Source organism: Pantherophis guttatus, chromosome 2 (genome assembly GCF_059756535.1).
Source record: "Pantherophis guttatus breed Tessera chromosome 2, ASM5975653v1, whole genome shotgun sequence".
NCBI classification, from domain to species: Eukaryota; Metazoa; Chordata; class Lepidosauria; order Squamata; family Colubridae; genus Pantherophis; species Pantherophis guttatus.
In genome coordinates, this window is record NC_142064.1 from 117,967,060 (window position 1) to 117,991,942 (window position 24,883).

The 24,883-nt window shown below is 41.3% G+C and overlaps 1 protein-coding gene across 2 annotated transcripts in view; it reads left to right on the plus strand.

Annotated features, from left to right (window-relative positions):
- Positions 1–254: 254 nt before the first annotated feature.
- Positions 255–24,883, plus strand: part of MECP2 (methyl-CpG binding protein 2) — a 120,897-nt gene continuing 96,268 nt past the window's right edge. The window contains exon 1 of one of the 2 annotated variants that reach the window (XM_034434238.3): positions 255–394. In XM_034434238.3, the coding sequence (XP_034290129.2) occupies positions 360–394 (35 nt within the window). In that variant the 5' untranslated portion in view covers positions 255–359. Of the gene's footprint in view, positions 395–427; positions 1,363–24,883 lie in introns of those variants that run through there. The other variant, XM_060683436.2, reaches the window with a different exon arrangement.

Genomic DNA, 24,883 nt, shown 5'->3' on the forward strand with positions numbered 1-24,883 from the left:
TTTCAAAATCCTTAAGCCCGCGATTCCGTACCACCTTTTTGTCCAGTGACTGATAAGCCAACGGGCCTATCGATAGACAAACAACCTGCACAGTCCAATCAGAAACAGAGTGAGAATTTGTCCCCTGCCCACTTCGTATCGTTGTAACTGACAGCGCTTCCCGCCAATTCTAACGGCCGCCAAGAGCAAGGCAGCCTCGCCCGTGTAGAGAAACACCGACCAATCATTTTGTGATGGAGACCTGAGTGATGGGCACCAACATCCAATTGCAGCGAGGTGGGCGGAGCCTGGCTGTCCGGGTTTCCTCTCCGGCTCGGTTTTCCCCCTCCCCCCCCCGCGGGTTCTTCGCTGCGAAGAAAATGGCGGCGGCGCCGAGCGGAGATGAAGAGAGACTGTGAGTGACCCGAGGAAAGGGGGTGGGGAAGACCTGGGCCGGACCACGAAATCCCTTGCATGGGGGCCCTAGACGGGACCATTTGAAGCAGTTCCGAGGGTGGAGAGGATGCGCGACCGTGATGCGGCCGTTGGTTTCTTTCCGCTCGTGGGTTCCCCTCCCCTTTTCTCCTGCGCGCCCAGGGCCCCTGAGTGCGTCACAGCAATCCCCTCTGCCCAGCAATGGGAGGGGCTGCTGCTCCTGCCTAAGAGGGGAGGAGGAGTGGGTGAGGAAGACATGGGCGTGCCCCCTGAAGAGAGGGGTGGGTGGGCTTAAGGTCAGAGGTGACTTGCTGTTCCTTGATGCTCTCTCGCTGATGTCAGCCCCCCGGGTTTACTCTTCGTGGTGCTGACCATCTTCTCCAGCCTCTAGGCCCCAAGCTATGTGTGGTCCATGCAGGCTTTACCTTCCTGCAGCTGATCCCACCAACTTCCTTGGGTGTCCTTTTCTCAAGATTTATTCCTGGATATCGGGAACATTTGGTTAATGTGCTTTTGGGGGGAAGATTCTTCTCCTTCCAGGCAGCCCCATTATACTGAATGCACACAAAAGGCAAGAAACTGGACAAAGTTAGTATAGTATTCTCCATGGGCTGCACTGCAGGGAGGATTGGGTTCCATTGTGCTCCCCTGTGAGTGGAAAGTGCTGTCTTTGCCCTTCTTTTTCCAGGTAATGCAGCAGGAAAAATTGGGCCTCATTCCTAGCTATCGTGGCATCTAATAGATTTAAGGATACAGGCAAATGAGCCAAAGTGGCTGTTTGTGCATGGACAGCAACCTTTTGCCTGCCCATTTGATACAGTCACAATAGGACGAAAGTTAGCTAGTGTAAATAGCAGAAGGTGAGGCAAAGAGGCAGAGATGGAAACTCATTTGTTTTGAGTCTTTGGGCGCAAGAAGAAATGTTGGGCATGCAGACCATTCAACTAGGTAGGTAACTAAATGGGAGTAGCAACCTTCACTTTTTGCAATTGTCACTTGTCCAATCCTGATAGATAAAGAGAGTAGGGAAAGTAGCTTCCATCTCTTCTTAAGATTTATAGATAGTCCTCGACTTACAACGACAATTGTTCCCAAAATTTCTATTGTTAAGTGAGACATTTGTTAAGTTAATTTTGCCCCATTTAATGACCTTTCTTGCCACAGTTGTTAAGTGAATCACTGAGGTTGTTAAGTTAGTAACACGGTTGTAAAGTGAATCTAGCTTCTTCATTGACTTTGCTTGTCAGAAGGTCGCAATAGATGATCGCATGACCCTAGGACACTGCAACCGTCATAAATATGAGCCAGTTGCCAAGCTTCTGAATTTTGGCCATGTGACTATGGAGATACTGCAACAGTTGTAAGTGTGAAAAACGGTCATAAGTCACTTTTTTCAGTTCCATTGTAACTTCAAATAGTCAATAAATAAATGGTTGTAAGTCAAGGACTACCTATATTGAATTATCAGAGATACACACCTTCCATCTTAATAAAAAACGGTAAGAAAGGGAAGATGGTACTGCACCTTGAAGGAGCAGTATTCATGCATTCAGTTCCTTTCCAGTCACTCCTTTACTTGGCAAGAATAATTAAATATGTGATAGTTAGAAATAACAATAACTATTCTGATTAATATCTAGTGTTCACGTTAAAGAACCTGTTTTTACTCTTCTACTGCTTTTTGGTTATTTCAATGTGGAGGATTAGATCAGAATCCATCAATGAACAAAAAACTAGTCAACACCAACTTTTTTCCCCTTCCTTTTTCTGTCTGGAGAGTTACAGTAGGATGATCTGATACTTAATTACATACCTTTGCTCTCATCTATTTGTATCAATTTTTCTGCAGTTCTCCCTTGATGCTCACTTTCCACTTTCATTTGAGCTTTGTTGTTATTAATCTTCTAATGCACTTTCTTCAATCTGATATTTTCAAAACAACATTAGGGATCAGTAACCTTGTTATGTAGTGGTTATCATCATGAAATTTTGTGCATTGTTTAAACTGCCAAATGCGTTTTGTTTTAAAAGTTTTAATAAAAATTCCCCAAATCATAACAATACCTTATTTTAGCTAATTCTGTTATTTATATAATTTGAAGGTACCTGAGTGCCATCTAGTGATGTTGTAGATGTCATGCCTATGAGCCCTATGTTGATGATCTTTGGACTAAATTACCATTATCTCAGCATAGGAAATGCTAGCAAAATATGAGAATTGTAATTGATCATATCTAAAGAGTTCTGTCTGGAAAATTAAAGTTGTGGCATTTTCACCAGTTATTTAATTTTCTGCTACCAACTATTTTCTGTGATCCTAGTACTATCTTATCAGTTACAATTGTTTACTATATTGTAAGGCTTCTGTCCTAAGTAACCTATAACACTAAATGTGTTTAATGTTATCTTGCTTATTTGATAGTCTTCTGTGATTCTAATGCATGTATGATCTACCCCTTCTTATCCCGCTACCCAAACTAGAATTTAATTTCAGAATCCTAGCCATCAGCACACAAAATCAAGTACTATCTTACCTATATCTTCCTTATCATAAACATCGGTTTCGAGCGCTTATTGTATTCTTGTTTTACAACTTTTACTACTTCAGCAAAAATGTATTTTTGACAATTTTATGCCAATATGGGTGAGTTTATGTGAGTTCCTGGAATAGTATTAAAATGTTTGCCACCTTTAGTTGTGGTCTTAGGTGGCATTAAGAACTATGGAGCATTCTAAAAATTGTAGTCCTTGTGCTATGTGTTGTGGTTATTTATCAAACATGTTAGCTATCAATTTATGCTTCATCTGCTTAATATTTGAGAAAGTTGCTAATTTTCAGCATGTGACAATGGCGAAGTAATAAGAGGTTTACAGAAAATTATTAAAATCTAAACTTAGTATAGTAACATTAGAATTATAACAAACTATAGAAATTATGCAGCTAGGAAAACAGCAATCTGATAACAAATAAAATATTTAAAATGTCTCAGGAAACAGTATTTCAATTTGGCTCAAAACAAAAGGAACCATGGTGAAATAAAATATCACTTGTAAGGACATTCTAAATTTTGGATGCCACCACCCAGATACCGGTAACTATTAGGTGTCTGATATTTATTTAATTATTTATTTAATTCATAAATAAACTAGCCATTTCATAAATAACTCTGGGTGACCAACTTTTAAAATGGAGTACAGTAAACATAATACAATATATAGTTTACTTTGAAAAAAGTGGCAGTTTATAGATATTTTAGAGTGATATTAATTTGTTTCAGCAAGAATAGAGTAGGTTTTCATCAACTAAAGTTTGCAATAGTGCTGTTAAAAGTCATGCATTTTAAACTAAAACATTTAATGATGCTAAATTTTTACTTAATTTTATTTACTTTTTAAAAATATCCTGATCCATGGAAAAATAGACTATTGATTCAATCACACAGTTAATCATTTATCTGAAAAACGGCCAAATTATTGCATGTTTATAATCTATGGCATATTTCTTGGAATGCTCAGAAATCATGCTTTTGAATTTAGACATTACATTGTTATGAAACAGGGAAGTAATTCCCCTCCCATTTTCAACAGGAAAATGCTAAAAAGTGGGATTAACCTCTAAATTTTTTCCAAAACTAGCCTCTGAAAATCCTGGTCTGGGTTATTAAAGTAACATCATTGCCACCTTCAGCCACTTCCAAAAATTTACCCCAACAAAAGCTCTTCCTTGAGGTAGATTGGGCTGTGAGATAGTGTCAGCCAGTGAGCTGCTATGTCTTTCATGTTCTTTGTCCTAGTCCAGGGTCTAGAGCAGTGATGGCTAACCTTTTTGCCATCGTGTGCAAGGAGGGGGTGGGTGGGGGAGGTTTGCGCATGCCCACACCCATAATTCTATGCGCCCCCTGTGCACATGCACGCGCAACCCCCCTTCCCTCCTGCTCCTGGCACGCGATGGCCTGGTAGGCCCATTTTTCTTTCTTACCTGGCTCTAGATCCTCTCTATGCATCTGGGAAGGGCGAAAACAGCCTTTCCCACTCCCTTGGAGGCCCTCCGGAGGCCTGAAGGGGCCCATTTCCCAACTCCCAGTGGGACAGGAAGTGATGTTTTTTGCTGTCCCACCGGGAGTTGGGAAATGGGCCCTTTCAGGTCTCCAGAGGGCCTCCAAGGGAGTGGGAAAGGCTGTTTTCGCCCTCCGCAGATGCATAGAGAGGATCTGGAGCCATATAAGAAAGAAAAACGGGCCTTCCCCCCACCCCAGGCCCTCCGGAGGCAGGAAACAGCCTGTTTCCGTACTTCTGGTGGGCCCAGAAGGCCCGAAAATCAGCTGGCCGGCATGCACATGCATGCCAGAGCTGAGCTGGCATGCCCACTGATATGGCTACACGTGCCACCTGTGGCTCACATGCCATAGATTCGACATCATGGGTCTAGAGCCACTGTTCTTATATAGATCCTAATCCTTAGAAATCTTATATATACAGTAGTGTAATCCAGATATAACATTTCCTGCGATAACATGCTGTAAAAATTACTTTGTTGCTCACTTAGTTTATACTTAGTTATGAAAGCTATGTATATGCCTTTTACCGGAAGAGCTGCTTATTTACAGTAAAAAAACAAATTAGTCAACAATTTGACTATGATGTTAGGGAGTACTTCTTATGAGTTAGTGTGAATTAACAGACCAGTCTCACTAGTTTTTTCCTTAGTGCCTTGTTTCAAAATGAGATACATTGTTCTTTTGTGGGGTTGTTACATCTTTTCATAGGTTCAAGTGCTATATGAATAATCTTTTTTGCCATTCCACTATAGCAGATTGGGACAGAACACAGAATATATTGATGGAGATTTGAAATATACCAAATGAATTGCATTCATTTTAAATTAATCCATACAAGTATTCATCATTGGCATAGAAATATTGTTCTGACTTTAATAAAACTGTGTCTGAGCAGAGCCAGGATAAAATATAACCTAAGTTTTGACTGAATTTACACATCATGCTAAGTATACCATGTCAACCTTGCTTTTAGGACTTTAGTCAATTATGGTTAAATATTTAATCATTTAACGTTATATTTAAATCAATTTAGTATAATGTTCCTTTGGATATAGTTAGACTCTATTCCATCTGGAAGGATGTGTATTTCCTAAAAAGTCAAACCAATTGTTTTTTGTGTTTATATTTTGATTTTTTTAAAGTAAGCTAATATGGATAATAACTAGAAATAGTGAAGCTTTAATAATGTAGTCATAGTTGTGGTCATTAAGGTGAGAATTATTTAGGACAGTATTGAGTGCTTGATGATGTATGCTTTGTGTTAGGAACAGCAGTGCCCTAAACTATGCATTAAGGGTGTTACTAAACCAATACTTTTACACCAACTCTACCAATGCTCAATCCTAAATAACGTTTAGAAGATTTTGGGTTGATTTATTTTTATAAAGAATGATATTTCTGTTTATATACATTTATCCATCTTTGTTTATATCACTCATCCATATCAAGAATCTGAAACTCCCAGCACGTTAAACAGAATATATTGCTTAATTCATTTTCTGGTGTAGTTCGAATCTAGTCATCTCTTGCTAAGTGACCTACCTGTTAATACATGTTACTAATTATCATGTACATTTTCCTAATGGAAATGTTACCAAGTGTTACTTATATATTAATTTATTGAATTTTATGTGCTTCTTCAATCCAGCAGGGGTCTTACATTCTATTCTTATGGTAAAATAAAATAATAAAAACAAGCAACAGCATTATAACTTTCATCTTAAAGCTTCCAAAGAACTGGAGCTATAATAGAAAAGGCTCAACTCATTGGTCTCTATTGATGATTAAGTGAAAGGACGTGGAGTGAACCTTATTGCATAGGCAGAATGAATTGGGAGTAGATAGCTTTGTAGATATCTGGGTCCTAAGCCATATGGTTTTTGGCATCTTAGTTGATATTTCAGGACAGTCCTCTATGGATTAAGTACCTGCAATTTCAGAATGCTTGTGATTAGGCAAAATGGAAACATCCAGATTGTGAACCTCAGACATGAACTTGCTGAATAGCTTATAACTATAATAACTGGAAGGATTGCTGGGCATATTGAAATGAAGCATTAAGTGAAATAATGGCCCAATGCACATGTAATACTAAATAATATAATTGATAGAATTGTATAAATGTATGCCAATTTGGTCTAGTGGCTGAGGCACTAGGCTAGAAACTAGGAGATCTTAGCCATGAAAGCCAGTTGGGTGACCTTAGGCTAGTCATTCTCTCTCAGCCCAACCCATCTCAAAGAGTTGTGAAGAAAATAGGAGGAAGGTTATTGGTACGTTTGCCTCCTTGAGATAGTTGTAAAAATAAAAAACTATTAAGATCCCAAATGTAATTTGGCAACTAAACTCTGCTTTTGTATAATAAAGGTGTGATTCAATATATGCTGTCTTGTACATTGCCTATTCCTGATATATAGTATTATGGCCTTCACTACCCACTCTTAATCATGATTATATTTGCTAAGGACTCAAGTATCAAAACTGTAATTAACATATCAGAATTTGTATTTTTCACATTTCTGCACTTCATGAATAGATTTTAATATAGTAGGGTTGTCTTCAAAGAGTGATGTACTCTTAAAGCAGACCTAGTAGCAAGGTGATGTTTATGTTTATAGGTGAATATGCATATGCACCCTTTTTTTCCAAAGATAGTGACATGATTTCAGTAAATGGACTTGCAGATTACTCCAGAGCAGACTTAACAGCTCAGTGTTGACTTCACGTTCCCTGTTTTTGCACAGATCAGATTACAAACAATACTTCGATTCATTTAAACTGTTAAATATTTAAAATTCCTTTTGATTTCTTATGCAAAAAAGGATAAGCAAGAAAAATATAAGTGAAAAAGATTTCATTACATGCAAAAATATGTCACCTAATTCTTAAAACATTAAATTTTATCGATGCAAAATAATTTTATCACTCTTTCCATTTTGTTGGTAGAATACCAGTTCACAAAAAGAAATGAGACTAGATCTATAACCCATGACTGTAAACTGAAGTAAATCTGTCCTGTCAGTATTAAATATTTCCTAGCTACCTCTCATACACAATAAATTCATAATTCATATAAAATATTATACACTTCAAAAGCACATTCACATCCTTAAACTAGAATGAACATTGTAATATTATATTAACTTGTGATATTAAAATAGAGTATTAATTGAGTAAGACTATATGATATGGGTAAGTATTCCCTTATCCATAGATAGAATATTGTAATTGGAAGCTAGTCTTTTTTGAACATTTTCTGAAGAATATAATAGATACAGAAAAAAAGCTTTTGTTGAAATTGTCTTCTTAAAATCATATGGGGTATAATTAATATTTTTTCAAATGTTTTGTCATTGATAATGTAGGCTATTTTAGTTCCTTTATTCCATTGTTCTTAAAAATAATAGCCATTTTAGTAATAAACTTTACAAGTTTATAAAAATTTTAGGAAGGTTTGAATGCAGGTACTGGTTCTGGAATTTAAGTGCAGCCACTGCATCACACCAAACTGAATTTAAGAGGTATTTTAATTGAATACATTGCTATTTTCTGTTTTACATAGTCTAAATTCCTCAAGTAATAACTCAAATAGCTTGAAATTTTGATTTGTGTAATAAATTGATTTAGAGCAGTGCTACTGTTAGCAGCCCATGTCTTCTAATTCCCTCTCCCACATTCCAGCAAAATAACTATTTTCAGACTGGGGTTACTCCAGAGTGTAAATATGTTGTATGAATTGTGGTATGAAATTATACTTTCATTCCAACATTTTCTAAATATACCTTCTAGCTTTTAATTCACTATATCACTATACCTAAAATTGGAATTGAGCTCCTATTATGACATTACTGGAATCACTTAATTATTTTCTTATTGTGCATGTAATGGATTTTGTATTTGATCACCTGCATTCCAAAGGGAAATCAAGACACATTCTGCCCAGTATAAAATTGAAAATCTGAAAAAATAAATCCCTTTTGCTTCACGATAACTGTAATTTAGGTTTAAAAAAACTAAGAGGCATATTCTTGCCATAAATAAATTCTTAATATTTCATGAATCTGTTATAAAAGTTTAGAAGTATTGACATAGAAAGTACCACCAAGTAAATGCAGCCTGGAAGCAATATTCATTTTAATTAAAATACATTTTTGTATAAATTCATAGGGAGTCTTAACAATCTGTCTGTACTGATTACCACATGTGATTTTTTAAATTTTTTTTAGTAAGTATACATTGTGAATGAAAAAAGTTTCTTTGAAATGATTATTTGCCAAAATTTAAAGGAATTCACTTAAAACCACTTTTATTATGTTTCAACAGAGAGTAAAGCCTTTGGGAGTTAATATCTTAAGAGTTTAGCCCAATTAACTACATAACCTGAGACATTTCTGAACTGCTGAATAATATAGTTTTGATGTATCATTAATACTAAAATATTATCTTACATCTGCATATATTTCAGGCTTATTTTCAGCCATAATTATACACCAAATGTTTGTTTAATAAGTTAAAGGCTTCCAATACCAAATTAAAGATAAATCTTGAGAATTCTTACTAGACATCGGTAAATTTATGTGGAAATTTAAGATGTTAAGGTAAGTGCTTTAGCTTAACAAGTGTCCGAAAGAAACCTTACACCTGCTAATTAAAATTAAGTGGGTTACCTTTAGGATGGGAATTTCAAAGTTTGTTTTATTAAAAAAATGGCCCTATTTTATATTTCCAGTATTTTATTCAAGTGAATAAAAAACCATGCACATCTCATTATATTTAGGAGGAATATAGGAAAGCTTATTTCATAGTTTTCAAAGAACTTTAAAGTCAAAAAAAGGATATCTGAGATTTTAATTTAATCTTTATTAACATGGCTCAGAAGTAAATGAAGTATTATAGATGCATTTAAGGTATAACTTATTTCATAAAATGGGATCATTTTATCAAAAAGGCAGTAATTTATTTAGTTTTTAGGATGTCTTTATGTGTCATATGTCATATGGCTATGTTATATTGCTATGTTATATTGCCTCTTTGAACGTTGTGGGTAGGGAAAGATTTACATTTGAGTGGTTTTTTTTATTAAATGCAACACCAATTTATCAAGTATGGAGAGTAAAATATTGATCCATCTGATTAATGTTATGATCTGTGAATAATTGGTGAGGTCCCACTTATTTGTACACTAGTGCTTTTATTCCCCCCCCCTATAAATATGCAGTTGCATAAAAAAAGAAAAGACACTTAATGAATATTGAAATGGTTGGATTTCTTTTGATTGCAAAGAGGAAACAGGTAATTAAAGGGTTAGCAGTTAATAAGTGAGAGGAAATGATTAATGAAAGGGCATATTTCAAACTACTGACCTTTACTAATTTAAAAATGAATGGGGACTGATTGGGTTCTGAATAAAACTATGATATTCAGCAAGGAATGTGAATATAATGCTTTATTTAGTAAATTTTTTAATTTAGGGTTTTATTTCTTAAAAGCATTTTAGCATTTGTGGGTTGCTTGTGGGACGTGGTGTACAAAATTTTGTGTTCCTTTTCAGGATAGCTCCATCTATTCTAGAATATTATAATAGTTCAGTTGGAATTTACTAAAATAAATAGTGACATACTGATTAAAACGATAGCTAGGTGCTAGATGTCTCTAGTATTCTGCTGAAGGCACACGTGTGCATAATTCAGCTGAGACTTTATTGATTTTACTTCAGGGATCCGTTCTAATACACCTATGTTTGTTTGCTTACTGCTTTATCTATTTGTTTACACTATGATGCCTTAATGCTTTTTAGACCAAAAAACCCTGCAAGGCTTAAAGTAACAATAAAATGCCTTAATTATTGAGAGAGGGGGAGAGGGTAGCAAAATACATGTTTTCTTTGGGTAATGCAAGTGAAGTTACCTGGACTGAAATAATTTGTTAGCAGTGTAATTTGTGGCTACTACATCTGGCTGATACACATTTTGTGATCAATCTTTCTGCAAATTCCACTTGCCTCTTTTACCTGTTGTTTCTTTTCCTTACATCATCATTTCCTCATTGCCTTTGTACTTGAAATGTATTTAAAATAATAATTTGTAGCAGTCTGTGTTTATACTGGACAGCTTAATTGTGATGTGAAGAGAAGGTCATTTAAATGTTATTGCTTGTCCCTGAAAGGTTCAAATGGAAGTAGGTGGTAGATTTGATTTCTAATTTAGAACAGTCCTACTGGGTTGTTTTGACACCTCTGCTTGCATGTGTGACGCATGTTTCTTGTGTTCACTTCTATAATGCTAAGCTCAAGAAGGGCATATTAACATTTAGAAGATTGTTCTTTTGGAACTGGGGACTTTAAGAGATTGCAACTGAGAAAATGGTTTTAGGTTATTGCTGGGAAATATTCCATGTGTCTAAAATTTTGATCTTGGCCACAAACACAAGAAAATGTAGACTTTCTTTCCTGCCAGCTTGGGCAGGTGTGAAATGTAAACATTGATTCTGGTGCTTACTGAGAATTAGTATGGTGTCATTGTAACAGCCAAACTAGATATGAGATAGAAAATTTTGCGTGGAAATAGTATGAATGCACTATTTAAAAAGTTAGAAATTTCTTTTTAAGAAATTTCCTTAATTCTTTGTTTTTACTTTCATTTAACACTTTCATCAAATATTTGAATTACTAGACTTCTTTTGGTTGGGAGAACTAATATCTACCATAAGGGACTTGCATTTTCAACATGCTCTTTTTAAAATCACATTTTCTACGGGATTCAGATTACAGGTAGTGCTCACTTATCTATGAGCAACTCCTTTGCTAAGCAACACAATCATAAAGTGAAATGCTGTAAGGTCATGCTGACTTGCACCCGTTCTGGCTGTGGCCATTAAGCGAATCTCTGGATTGTTAAGCATTGCATCATGTGACCATTATTTGCAACTTCCTCCCAGGTTTCCCATTGACTCTGCTTTTCAGATACTTGTGGAAGTTGCAAAAGACGATCATGTGACCGTAGAACTTGGCAATTATTGTAAGAGCGTATCAGTTGCCAAAAGCCTGAATCACAAATACATGACCATTGGGACACTGTGATGGCTGCATCTTTGAGGATTGGTTGTAATTCTCTTTTCTTCAGTACCATTGTAACTTTAAAAAAAAACAACAGTTGCTTAATATGCAGTCAATAAGTAAGAACTACCAGCATTTGGTGTTTAAATGAGAGTTTTTCCATCTATTTTTATTTTATTTTATTTTTAAAGTGCAATGTACTCTCTCAAGTAAGCGAATAATAACATTGATGGGCATAACTGTCCTACTAAACAATTTAGACTGTTTAGGCATATAAAAATTAACTGTTTTTTTAAAAAAATCTGTAATTCAGTTGTGCTATCTGGGAAGATACAGACAGTCCTTCACTTACGACAGTCATTGAGCATGGAATCACCACATGATCATGCCCAATTTTATAACCTCTTGTAGTGGTTGTTAAGCTATGTTCATTATGAGGTGCTTTTTTCTAGAAACCAAAAGTAAATACCAGTTTCCAGCAAAAATGCCCTAAATTGTGGTCACATGACTGGAACACTGCAAATGACTGTAAATGAGCTGGTTGCTGAGTGCCTAAAATGCAGTCATATAACATTGGAATTTTGAATCTGTGTCATAAGTAGCTTTTGCTGGTTCGTTGTAACTTTGAAACTTTGGACTTTGAATAGTCTCAAGTTCTACCTGTATTCAAATGCAGGGGTGGGATACCCTGTCTTTTGTAAATACATACAAATATTTTGAACTGAACATGGCTGCAAGAACCAGGGTACAGTATATGCTTCAGGATTCTAATAAAGCTTTGTATAGACAAATTGACAAGAATTGCAGTAGCTGAATTCTGTGAAGTTAAAGGACTATCTAGTGACAGCACAGAACATGAGCATAGCATGGATCATTGCAGTCAGGCTGTTCATGTCCAGGAAAGCCTGAAGTTAAAAAGCCATTTGAAGCTGCTAAAGTGTTCTGAAGCCACATTGGGCCCACAGTATGGACTTGAGAAACGTAAGTTCTGGGAACTACTTACATCAGTTACCGATGTACTAGGTAACCATTAACATTTCTTGGCTTGGTCCAAAAATAGTAATATCAGAATAACATTGACCAGGATATTTTGGAATGATTGTTCAAATAATAGATGCTGTTCTCAAGTGAGCCTGTAATACTAAGCTTATGTAACATTATTTATGGTGAGCATACATTTGTTTTTTAAAAAAAGCATTCCCTTTGGAATGTTTGGATAGAAATTAGTTTCCTATCTGGGACTAAATACTATAGTAGAAAAAACTTATACTTGCAAAAATGAGTAGTGGGGATGCAATACTGAATCAGCGTGCCATTTTAACAATGTAGAGTTGAAAGTTCAAACAGAAGAAAGCAAAGCCAGGGCTAGATTTATCTGTTATCATGGTTATCCCTTATCTTTATATTTACATCAAACTTTCTAGCCACAGTGATTCATGCTTTTATTACTATAGGTTTGGATTACTACATGTACGCTACATAGAGCTACCTCTAAAGACTGTATGGCAACTTATATAAAAATGGTGAGTCATTATATCAGCAAACAAAGGGACTATAATCATATAATTTCTCTTTTACAGTCTCTTCATTGACTATCAGTAGATTTCTAGATGCAGTTTGCTGGGTTTGATTTATAAAGATCTACATGGCTTAGCACTGACATACTTACAGGGACGCTTTTTCTGCATAGAAGCAGCCCACCTGAATGACCCAGTGCACACATGTTACCAGCATCTCTTAATGGTCTCCAAAATACATGAAGTGGAAAGGGTGAGGGCTCACAAACTGTTTTCAGTTGCAGCCCCCATATTATAGAGTACCTCCCTATAGAAATCATATTAAGAGCATCATTGTTGGTTTTCTGGAAGCTATTAAAGACCGAGCTGTTTGAGAAGGCCTTTGGGAAGTGAATAATCACCATTGTGCCTATTGTATTATTGTAGATTTGTGTTTTGAGTCTGGTAGTATAAAACTGTAATAAATATATGTAAAAATATGATATGGTGATTGACTATCCAGTGTTAAAGGCATTTACTCAGCTCTGCAAAGAGTTTTTCTCTGCTTAATAAGGGCAATTTCCAAAGTCGTGAGTAAGAACTTGGAGCCACAAAAATGGTAACTTGGATGGATCAAAGGATCCATATATACTACAGGGCAGTGTAACCTAAAGATCATATAGGCGCTTATTTTACTGAATATTTCTTATTTGAAGTCCATAATGTTGCAGAGATTACAGTGGCATGCTTCCTTTGCATAGGATCAGCTTTTGTGTTTTTTTCTTAAGCTCATATTTGCAAGCATCTGCATAAAAGGCTCTACTGGAAGTTCATTTGACACGGATGGTGTGTTTTGACGTGAATAATGATGTATGCTTTCAATGTTTGTCATACATTTTGCTTACGGTGAACATAGTAGTGCTGTTTTCTTGAGTGTAGTTGGTCAGAAGAAACCTTTATCAATGGTTTCTGTCACTGCCGTTATATTTTTGTAGTGCATCCTTTGAATCACTAGAATAGTAGCTAATAGTTGTTATTGAGGTTGGGAGAGAAGGAAGAAATGCTTAAAAGGAAATTGTAAAGCTGGCTGTGCAAGAGTGCTTGATAAATCAGGCTTTCAGTTGGTTTTGGCAGCATAGTGTGGATTGTATTTTTACAAGCTGACTAGATCCTTAACAATTTCTCCTCTGTAATGTGTACCAAGCTTTCAATCTTGGTGTCTGTTTACTGAAAGGATCATATTATTGTGCAATCTTTATCTCTCTGTTTCCCCACCTTCTTTTGCATCCTTTCTTTCTGAATACCCAGTGTTATAAATGAGTGTGTAAGAGATCCATTCATTACAGTAATACCCTATAAAAAGTGCAAGTTGGAAATCTTAACCTTGCATCTGAATAACTACTTACTTACTTACTTACTTACTTACTTACTTACTTACTTACTTACTTACTTACTTACTTACTTACTTACTTAATCCATCTATCTATCTATCTATCTATCTATCTATCTATCTATCTATCTATCTATCTATCTATCTATCTATCTATCTATCTATCTATCTATCTATCATATATGGACCAGCAATATATGTTAATCTTTCACCTAGGTTAGTAGAACACAATAAAATATAAATGTTAAAAAGATCTATGTTCAAATACCAATGTCTAGGTCATCTAACCATTGAAGCGCAGCATCGTTTATATTTAAAAAATCAGATCCTGGACCAGTATATACCCTCAATTTACAGTCAGTCACGATGTGATCTACAGTTTGACATGGGGATCTGTAGTCACACTAAGGGAGGGAGGATACTATGCCCCATTTATACAGGGGGTCCTGGTAGATGCCATGTAAGATGAGAATCCTGTTCAGAATTGTCCATTGCTGATATGGTAATTCAAAGCCTGGCACCTTTTTTGTGGGGTCATTTATATGCCTACCTCTGGGCATTCAGCAACCCATTTGGCTTTACACTGGGAATCAATGTTAAAGTTGTTGAGCAGATATTGTGTGAGTGCCAGTGGGGGCTTCCTGGATTTGAGTCTTCCAGTTGATAAATGAGGAAGGTCGACATGCACTGGTAGGAGCGAGTGGTTCATAACTTTTCTATATTCTCTCACTAATGCATCTTGTCTTTATAAAACTGATGGTGCTCTATGGCTCAGAACAGGAAGCCAGCAAGTCAAAATGGTTTTAATACAGCCACTTATAATCCCCATGGTGTCATTGAGTCTTGTGTCTGTCTTATTAGTATGGCAGCTATTAAGCCATATAGGGGCACAGTATTCTCCTGCGGAGTAGACCAACCCAAATGGTGATGACCAGAGAGTGGCAGCTGAAGCTTCCCATTTAGTTCTACATAATTTCTGGAATATGTTGTTTCTAGTATTGATTTTTGTCACTGTATTCTCTAGGAACAGAGTGCCCCAACCTTTCTGGCTTTACAGACTGGCACCGGGGGTGGGGGGTGGGGGGTGGGGGGTGGGGAAGGGGATGGTTCTGTGTGAGTGGTTGGGGCGTGCTCCTGCCATTTGCACAAATGGAGCGTGTGTGCATGCGTTCACCTGCTGCTCATGCAAGGGGGAATGCACACCTTTGCTTGCTGCTTCAGGTAATCCATAGCGGGCTGTGGCCCAGGGATTGGGGACTCCTGTTGTAGGAGAGTGTTTGGTTCAATGTTACTCCAAGGCAGTGGTGGGTTCGGTCCGGTTCGGCCGAGCCGGTAGCGGTGACGATATGACATCACCGAACCGGTTCTCCTCCCCATCCTCCCACCCCCCACCCCTCCACGTTATTCTTACCTTTTATTTGGTCCCACCCCCAATCTCCCACCCCCCACCCCTCCACGTTATTCTTACCTTTTATTTGGTCCCACCCCCAATCTATTGCTGCCTCCTGAGTCCCAGCTGATGACTAGAGGGAAAAAAACTGTTTAAACTCTTGCCGCGGGGCTTCAAAGGGCCGTCCTACAGCTGATCAGTGTTAAAAGCAAACAAATGAGTCGGGTTGTAAGTGCGAGGACTGGTCGTAAGTGCGAGAACCTTCCAGAAATGACTCTGACCAGCTAGCCATGCCCACCTAGTCACATGACCTTTAAGCCACACCCACAAAATAAGCCACGCCCACAAAACCGGTAGTAAAAAAAATTAGAATCACCCCTGCTCCAAGGTACTTTGGATGGGAATCATAGGGGAGTAAATTGTTATTTAAGTAGAGTTTTGGGGCTTCATATGCTAGCTTGCTGTTAAGGTGGAAACACATACCGTATTTTTCGGAGTATAAGACATACCTTTTTCCCCCCCTAAAAGAGGCTGAAACTTGGGGTGCGTCTTGTACTCCGAATGTAGCTTTTTCGAAGCTTTTTTTCAGCCCTAACGAGGCGCTAACAAGGCACTAGCGATCTTCCCAGCTTTGCCTGCTCCCTCGACTCTCCGCTATGCTTTAATGAGGTGCTAGCGAGTGAAGTGATCCGACTCTCAGCTGTTCTTTAGAAGTTTTTTTTCAGCCATAACTAGGCGCTAGCCGAGTGAAGCAATGTCCCCGTGCTTTGCCTGATTTTCTCATTGCTGCTTCCTCTCAACTGTGCCTTAGAAACTGTTTTTTTATCCCCAAGCAAGGGATAAAAAAGCAGCAAACTAATGTGCTGAAGCTGACCAGACTAAGGATGCTAGTCGGAGAATGCCTGGTAGGCAGATTTCCCTCCCGCCCCATTTTCCTCCCCAAAAACTAAGCTGCGTCTTATACTCCGAAAAATATGGTAGTTATTGTTTTGCTGATGCTAGGAATGAGCCTCCAGTCAGTGAAGAATTTTCCCAAGATTATAAGATCTTTGGACAGAAGACTGTCAGCCACCTCCATGTGTTTTTCTTGTATTGCTATGGACAAATCATCAGTGAATCCAAATTCATGTCCCCTAGTTGCTGGCATATCTGCTATTTATAAGTTGAATAGTGTAGGTACCATTATAGAGCTTGAACAACTATCAAGATATTAACAAAATCTCTATAATTACAAGAATTAAAAAACTAGAAGAAATGCAACTATTATCAATTTGGGGATTGTCTGAGAGAAAATAGCCTATTTTCAACGTCAGTGAAAACTGCAGATTGTCTGGCTTCAATTAATAAGTTGCTGTAAAACACATGTCAATTCAATATGCTATACTTTGAATTTAGTCAATTAAGTAGTGTTGAGCTGGTCTACTCTTTCTATCTTAAATCTGTCTTTTTAATGAGTAGACACATTATAGTTGGAACTGTTGGAGTGATTTACAGAATAACTTAGCTTTCCTCAGTGGAACAAAATTGTACCTCAAATTAAACTGTATTGTATTAAAAGGGTTTGACATTTCTGTGATGTGGGTCAGGAATTAAGGGCTTCATCTTCATCTTTTGAAGCAGTAACTATGTTCTGAAGACACTCTTTGTAGAGTAATTATTCTTGATTTTTTAAAGTAATTTGGAATCAATTCTATACTTTACTTCCTTGGCTGAGGAACAGTAGGATTCGACAGATCTCTGGTATGCTGAGAGTTCACAATACTTTCCCAACAAAAATAAAGGTATGTATATTACTGTACTGATTTTAAGGTTAAAGTTTATTAGTTGTAAAGTAATACTATTATCCTTATGTGTATGTGTGTCACAATTACTTTACAGACAGTTCGCCAGATTTCAAAAGTATGGGCAGGGCAGGTGCTTTACAAATAGGTTTATTGTGCTAAGGATGTTTCAGATTTCTATATAAAAAACCTAGATTGCTTTGTAAAATTTTGCAGACATATGCTTAAAAATTAAAGTGCACATTGTGCATATGGGAACAAATAAAACCCTCAAACCAATGTAGCTGAAAAAGTGTATTTTTGCTTTTGTTACAACGTTCATGGGTTGTGAATCTATTGTTTCTTTCCTAGGCTTACTTCTACGGCTGCAAATGCAGGCAGAAGCGACAGAAAGTATTATTTCAAATTCTCATTATTTCCTATGACAGAACTTGCAGAATAACCGGTATTTCATTCTGGTGGAATCCAACCCACTCAGTTCTGATGTAAAGATGCAAGGATTTTATTCTGTACCAAACTCATAAGAATACTGTTTGTGTCATATATTTTCTTAGTGGAGTTTAGTGGAGAAGCACTCTCCATAGTGTCTGTATTATGCTCTGCTTTTTCTGAAACCATGCTATATTTGCTTTGTGTCTAGTACAAAAAATGTCTTTTTCCAGAACGCTGCTACTACACTCCAGCATTGGGAAAATCCTCTTATCTGACAGCAACTGAGAGAACTTTTTTTTTTTTTTTTTTTTTTTTTTTTACTTATCTACCTACTCTGTGCTCTCTCCACGCCCCCTTTTGCACCCGAATCCCCAGTCTTTCTCTCAGTTGCTGACACACTGGGAGGATTTTCTCTGTGCTCTGAGTGTTGCGTTAGGCCTTTTAGTTATTTTTGATTAGCCCCCTTTTTTTGTTTCTGCTCTCTTTCGGTTTAGTTTAGGATTTATTTGATTTCCTGGAGTCAATCAGCTGTTCGTCGGTTTCGTGCCCAGGGAGCTGGGTCGTGCCGACTTTTGCGCTTCTGCGCCTGCTGCTGCCGGCTTCTGTCCCTGCGGGGCGGATCCGGTAAGCTTATTCTATTGCGGGGGAGGTCGGGGCTGAGTGGATCGCTCCCCGACTCCCGTGTGGACCAGCGAGCCGGATCGGAGGTATTTTTAGGAGCGCTTACCGGCTCGCTGTATTTGGTGGCGTAATTCTTCCAGCGACCGTCCCGTCAGGCTTCTGCGGGCGGCGCTGTGCCTAGCGGCGTCTTCGGCTTCGAGACTTCAGCTGTGAGTGATCGCTGCAGGGGGGGGGGTGTGGCGTGGCTGTCGGGGCTCGCTACCCTCCCGCCGTATCAAAGCCGCTCCGTTCTTCGTCCCTGTTTGGCGTCCGCGTGTGAGTGGCGCCAGGGGGAAAGCGCGCCGCCATCCGTCGGAGCTTGGGCGAGCCGCCATTTCATAACTACGCCACCAACTTGCGGCCGCCATTTTGAGCTATTAGGGCGGCCGCCATTTTGGAATCTCCTCGTGGCAGCGCGGACCCTAATTGAGGGCCGCAGCCTTTAGTCGGAGATCTGGCTAGCTGAGTCTCTGTCCCGGTCTGGGCATTGACTCAGAGGAGGAAAAAAAAAAAAAAAAAAAAAAAAAGGGGGGGGGGAGCGGTTACAGTTTATCGCTCACCCCTTTACAGCCTTTGGTGCAAGGCTTTCCCGCACACCTGGGCAGTGTCAGTGGTACTTAGCGTGGCAGGGGTGCCAGCACTGCTTGTTGGGCATAGTGCATTGCCCAGAGTGATACCCAGACTATCAATTTATCAATCAATAAATCAATTAAGCAAGCTTTCCTCCAATCATTCAATTAATTAATCAAGCGAGCTGATTTCTATTAATTAATCAAGTAATCTAAGCAGCCAGTCATTCAATCAACCTATTAATTAATCAAACAATCAAGCAATCAATTAACCCAGCAATCAAATATCTATTAATCAATCATTCAATTTTGATTCATCACTATTTATTATTGCAAATCAATTTGGCAATTAATTTATCAATAATCACTATTCAACTTGGGGCTTGCCCACCATGGCGGACAGTTCGTTCTCCTCTGATAGCGATCAGGAGGTCAGCCCTGTTAGATCTAAATCCCGCAAGAAACACTCGGGCAAGCGCTCTGCGTCTGGCGGCCACAAGTCCCGCCACTCTAAGTCCTCCTCTGCCGCTGATAAGGACGCTCTCAGACGTCATAAGGCGTTGGAAAAACAATGGGAGAAGGCCAGGCAGGCGTCAGCTTCTTTATTCTGTGGTGATGCGGGATCCGCCCAACAGTCTGTTCCTGTTCCTGACGTTTCGGAGCGGAGAGGGGTCCAATCCGGTTCCTTGGCTTGGCAGAAGGGCGTGTCCCAGTCGATGCCCGATGTTTCCTCAGCGGGTTTGGAAACCTTTCCGCCCCCTCGGCGCCAACCCTCGGCCACTTTCACGCCTACAGCAGCGGGTCTCCGAGCGGTGGACAACACCCCGCCTCCGTCTCAATTCGACTTCCAGACGATGTTGTCTACGGCGTTGGCTTCTATTATGACGGCTGGAGCGCAGTCAGCAGCCCAGACATCGGCGGCGGGGACTTCTTCGCGCACGTTGGCCTCCTCTAGCTCCCGCAGGGCTCGCTCTCCCTCGCCTAGTGAGTCGGTTTCGTCTGAGGGCTCATGCCATGACGAGGAGGGCCCTGACGACCTCGAATTCTCTGAGGATGAAGGTCTGGTACCTGACACTCCAGCCTTCACGGGCTTGTTTCGGCCCGCGATATTTAAGTCCCTTCTTCACAAGGCTCGCTTGACTACTAATTTGGGTTCGGTGGGAGCTCAACCCCCGACGACCCCTTCTGAGACCGGTCCTCACGATGCCTTATTTAAACAAGTCAAGCAAGAGAAGGACTTTATTCCGTGCCCTCAATTGTTTGCGGATGTTCTGCAAGCGCCTTGGGCCCAGCCTGGGTCGTCCACGGCTCCAAGCAATTTAGATAAGAAACTGTTCTGTGCGGCGCCCGAACTTGAGGCCATGTTGGACCTGCCCTCAGTGGATGCACCAGTGGCGTCTCTTACTTCTCACTCGATGGTTTCGTCTGATCCGCTGGAGGGTCTCAAATCGGAGGACAGGCGCACTGAATTGGCCTTTCGTAGGTCTCATCAAGCCGTCGCCTGGACTGTTAGAACTGCCACGGCTACTTCATTCTTCAATAGGGCCTCTTTAATCTGGTTGCGCCAACTTCGTGAACGGCTCCCTCCAGAGGATACCCGCTTGCGTCACGACATTAACAAAATTATTGCAGCCACAGAATATTCGGCAGATGCTTCGTTGAACTCTGTCAAGTTTGCATCGCGGGCGTTGGCGACTTCTGTCACGTCGCGACGCCTTTTCTGGCTACGGCCGTGGAAGGCCGATGTGAAAACCAAATGGAAGTTGGCGGCGGCCCCGTATAAAGCCCCGAACCTGTTTGGCGCGGCATTGGAGCCGGTCCTAGTGGAGGACAAAGACAAACGCAAAATTATGCCCACGTCTTTTCGCAGACAAGACAGGCGTTACGCTCCTTACGCGCAACGTCAGCCATTTCGTCCCCACGCGGGGCAGGGAGGCCCCTCAGCTTACCGGCAGTCGTTCCAAGCCCCAGACCGCTTTTCCGACAGACAGCGTTTTAGAGAGCGGGGCAGATCGCAGTCTTCCTCCAAGCGCCCCTATCGTGGGTCCACGTCCAGACCCTTCAGAAGGGGCAAATGACTCACTGACTCCGGGGCCGGTGGGGGGACGTCTCCGGGCCTTTCGTCATCAGTGGGCCCGGTCCACTCCGGACGAGTGGGTGAGTCGCACAATTTCGGAGGGCCTCGCAATCGAATTCACGGATCGGCCCCCACGACGGTTCATCCGGTGCCCAGTTCCCCTGTCCACAGATTCTCGCAACCTGATGGTGGAGGAGATAGCACACCTGCTGGAGATCAACGCGATAGAACCGGTTCCGCTGGACCAACTGGGGACCGGCTTCTATTCGAGACTGTTTTTGGTTCCCAAAAGTTCCGGCGGGGTCAGAGGCATTCTCAACCTCAAGGAGTTGAACCGGGCGGTACGTTACCGTCGTTTCAAGATGCATTCTCTTCGGTCCATCCTGGCTTCTATTCGCCAAGGGGATCTGATGCAGTCGGTGGATTTGCGAGAGGCATATCTGCATGTTCCAGTGCTCCCTTCGCATCGACAGTTTCTGCGATTCGAGTATGCGGGCAGACATTACCAGTACTGTGCGATGCCGTTCGGTCTTTCCTCGGCTCCCAGGACTTTCACCAAGCTGGTGGCGGTCGTGGCCGCGTCTCTCAGTACGGTTCCGGTGAGGGTGTTATGTTACCTGGACGACATTTTAATCCTGTCCTCGTCCAGGGCACAAGCAACGCAAGACAGGGACAGGGTGCTCTCGGCATTCCGAGAGCACGGATTCTCCATCAATTTGGACAAGAGCCAGCTCGTCCCCACGACCTCTATTCTACACCTCGGGACCCTGATAGACTCCGAGAAGGGTCAGGTTTTCCTGTCTTCAGAAAGGGCGAAGAACATCAAGTCGCTTGTGGGACAGGTGCTAACCCGGAGGAAGGCTCCTCTATTGACACTATCACGATTGTTGGGGAAGATGGTCTCGTGCTTCCGCATTGTTCCGTGGGCACGCAGACATTCTCGTCCGCTGCAATGGCTGCTTCTTCCGTTCCAGAGAACAGGCAGTTCCAACTCCGCAAGGACAGTGTTCGTGACGCCGCAAGTCAGACTGTCACTGAGTTGGCGGAGGTCACCGGCCATCTTGCAGGGTTGCAGTTTCCTGGAACTAGACCGGGTCGTGATCACCACCGATGCCAGTCTCCATGGCTGGGGAGCTCACCTGGGCGCCCAAGTGGGCCAAGGACAATGGTCTCCAGAGGAACGTGCACAGAGCATCAACCTGTTAGAACTTCGGGCGATTCGTCTCGCCCTTCTGCATTTCCGGGCGCTGGTTCAGGGTCATCACGTCCTGATTCTCACGGACAATACATCTGCCAAAGCGCACATAAACCGGGAAGGGGGGACGAAGTCGCAGACATTGATGCTCGAGTCGGCCCGTCTGTTCAACTGGGCGGAGAGAAATCTGGAGTCCATCCTCGCAGACCACATTTCCGGGAAGGCCAACACACGGGCGGATTGGCTCAGCAGGGAAGTGATAGACCAGGCCGAATGGCAGCTGCTTCCCAGTCTATTTCAGGAGATCTCTCTTCGCTTCGGGCGACCTCTGGTAGACCTGTTCGCCAGTCCGACCAACGCCCAGCTTCCCCGGTTTATCACTCGATATCCGACTCCAGCGGCGGAAGACACAAACGCTCTGCGGTGTCGTTGGCCAGCGGGTCTGTTATACGCTTTCCCTCCCGTCACACTGATTCAGCAAGTGGTTCGCAAGATGATAGCGGAGAGAGCGGAAATATTACTGGTGGCTCCACATTGGCCCCGCAGGCCGTGGTTCGCGGATCTTGTGGAATTTTCGGTGACAGACCCGTGGGTGATTCCTCCACATCGGATCGTGCTGTGTCAGGGGGCCATTCGTCATCCCGAGCCCCAGTGGCTGCAGTTGGCCGTTTGGCATTTGAGCGCGTTCTCTTGAAGAAGGGCCGTTTGCCGGATACAGTGATTGGTACGATGCAGTCGGCCCGTCGACCATCTACGACGAGGATCTACGAGGCTTCGTGGAGAGCCTTTTGCCGTTGGTGTGCGACTGCTCATGTGGATCCTACGTCTGCGACGATTCAGGATGTCCTCATTTTTCTACAGGCGGGTTTGGAACGGGGTTTGTCTCCTGCCACTCTCAGACGTCAGGTGGCGGCCCTGGCCACGGTGTTATCCTGTCCGCCGTACACTTCTTTGGCTCATCATCCGTGGATGAAGGGGTTCCTTCATGGAGCCACGAACCTGAGACAGCCTACGGTTCATCGTTATCCCTCTTGGGATTTATCTCTAGTTTTACAGGCTCTCACTTTGTCTCCGTTTGAGCCGCTGGGTTCCACCTCGCTCAAGTTTTTGTCGTTCAAGGTTGCATTTCTCCTGGCGATCACGTCGGCTAGACGCATTTCTGAGCTCGCTGCTTTATCAGTTAGGAAAGACTTGTGCATCTTTCATGCTAATACTGTGGTTCTGAGGATGGATCCTGCCTTTATGCCCAAAGTCAATTCGTGGTTTCACCGGGCGCAAGAATTGGTGCTTCCGGATTTCTGTCCATCGCCGAGTCATCACCGTGAGGTTCTTTGGCACACCCTGGACGTGCGTAGGGCGTTGCGACGTTACATACGACGGACGGCGGCGTTTCGAAAGACGGAAGCCCTCTTTGTTTCGTTCCATCCTGCATCCATGGGACAGAAAGTGTCGTCGACCACTATTGGTCGTTGGATTAAGGCCTGTATTGCGTCTGCTTATGAGAATCAACGTCGTCCTGTTCCTGGGAACATTTTGCCTCATTCAACGCGGAGTGCGGCCACTTCGGCCGCCTGGGCTACCCAGGCTTCTGTGTTGGACATTTGTAGGGCGGCGACTTGGACTTCTTTGTCGCCCTTCATAAGACATTATAGGATTGATGCCTACGCTTCGGCTGAGGCGTCTTTTGGGCGACGGGTTTTGCAAGCAGTGGTGTCTGGGTCCCCTGAGGTGGCTAGTGTTTTGCCCGACCCTGGAAGTTAGGCTTGGGTATGTCCCAATGCTGGAGTGTAGTAGCAGCGTTCTGGAAAATGGACATTGACTTACCTGAATGTCCTTTTTCGGAACGCTGCGTATACACTCCATTTCCCTCCCCTTCTTTTGGATGTTGACTTGTGTTTGGTTTGGTATTAATAAATTTTGTTGTGATTTACCTGTGGTGTCTTCGTTCAAGACTGGGGATTCGGGTGCAAAAGGGGGCGTGGAGAGAGCACAGAGTAGGTAGATAAGTAAAAAAAAAAAAAAAAAAAAAAAAAAAAGTTCTCTCAGTTGCTGTCAGATAAGAGGATTTTCCCAATGCTGGAGTGTATACGCAGCGTTCCGAAAAAGGACATTCAGGTAAGTCAATGTCCATTCTCTCACTAGCTTAAAGGGATTTTTAAAAATTGAACCCATGTAAACTATTCCATCTTCATAGAGATGATGGGAAATAGTAGAAATTATAATTCAGTAACCAATCACATCGCATTATGATCATTATATAACCCACACATGGGGGAGACTGAGTTGGCCTGCGACATGAATGTGCATATTTTGCAAGTTGCAATTCATAAAAGTGAGCTTTGGCATGGTTAAAAGAGTTAAAGGACA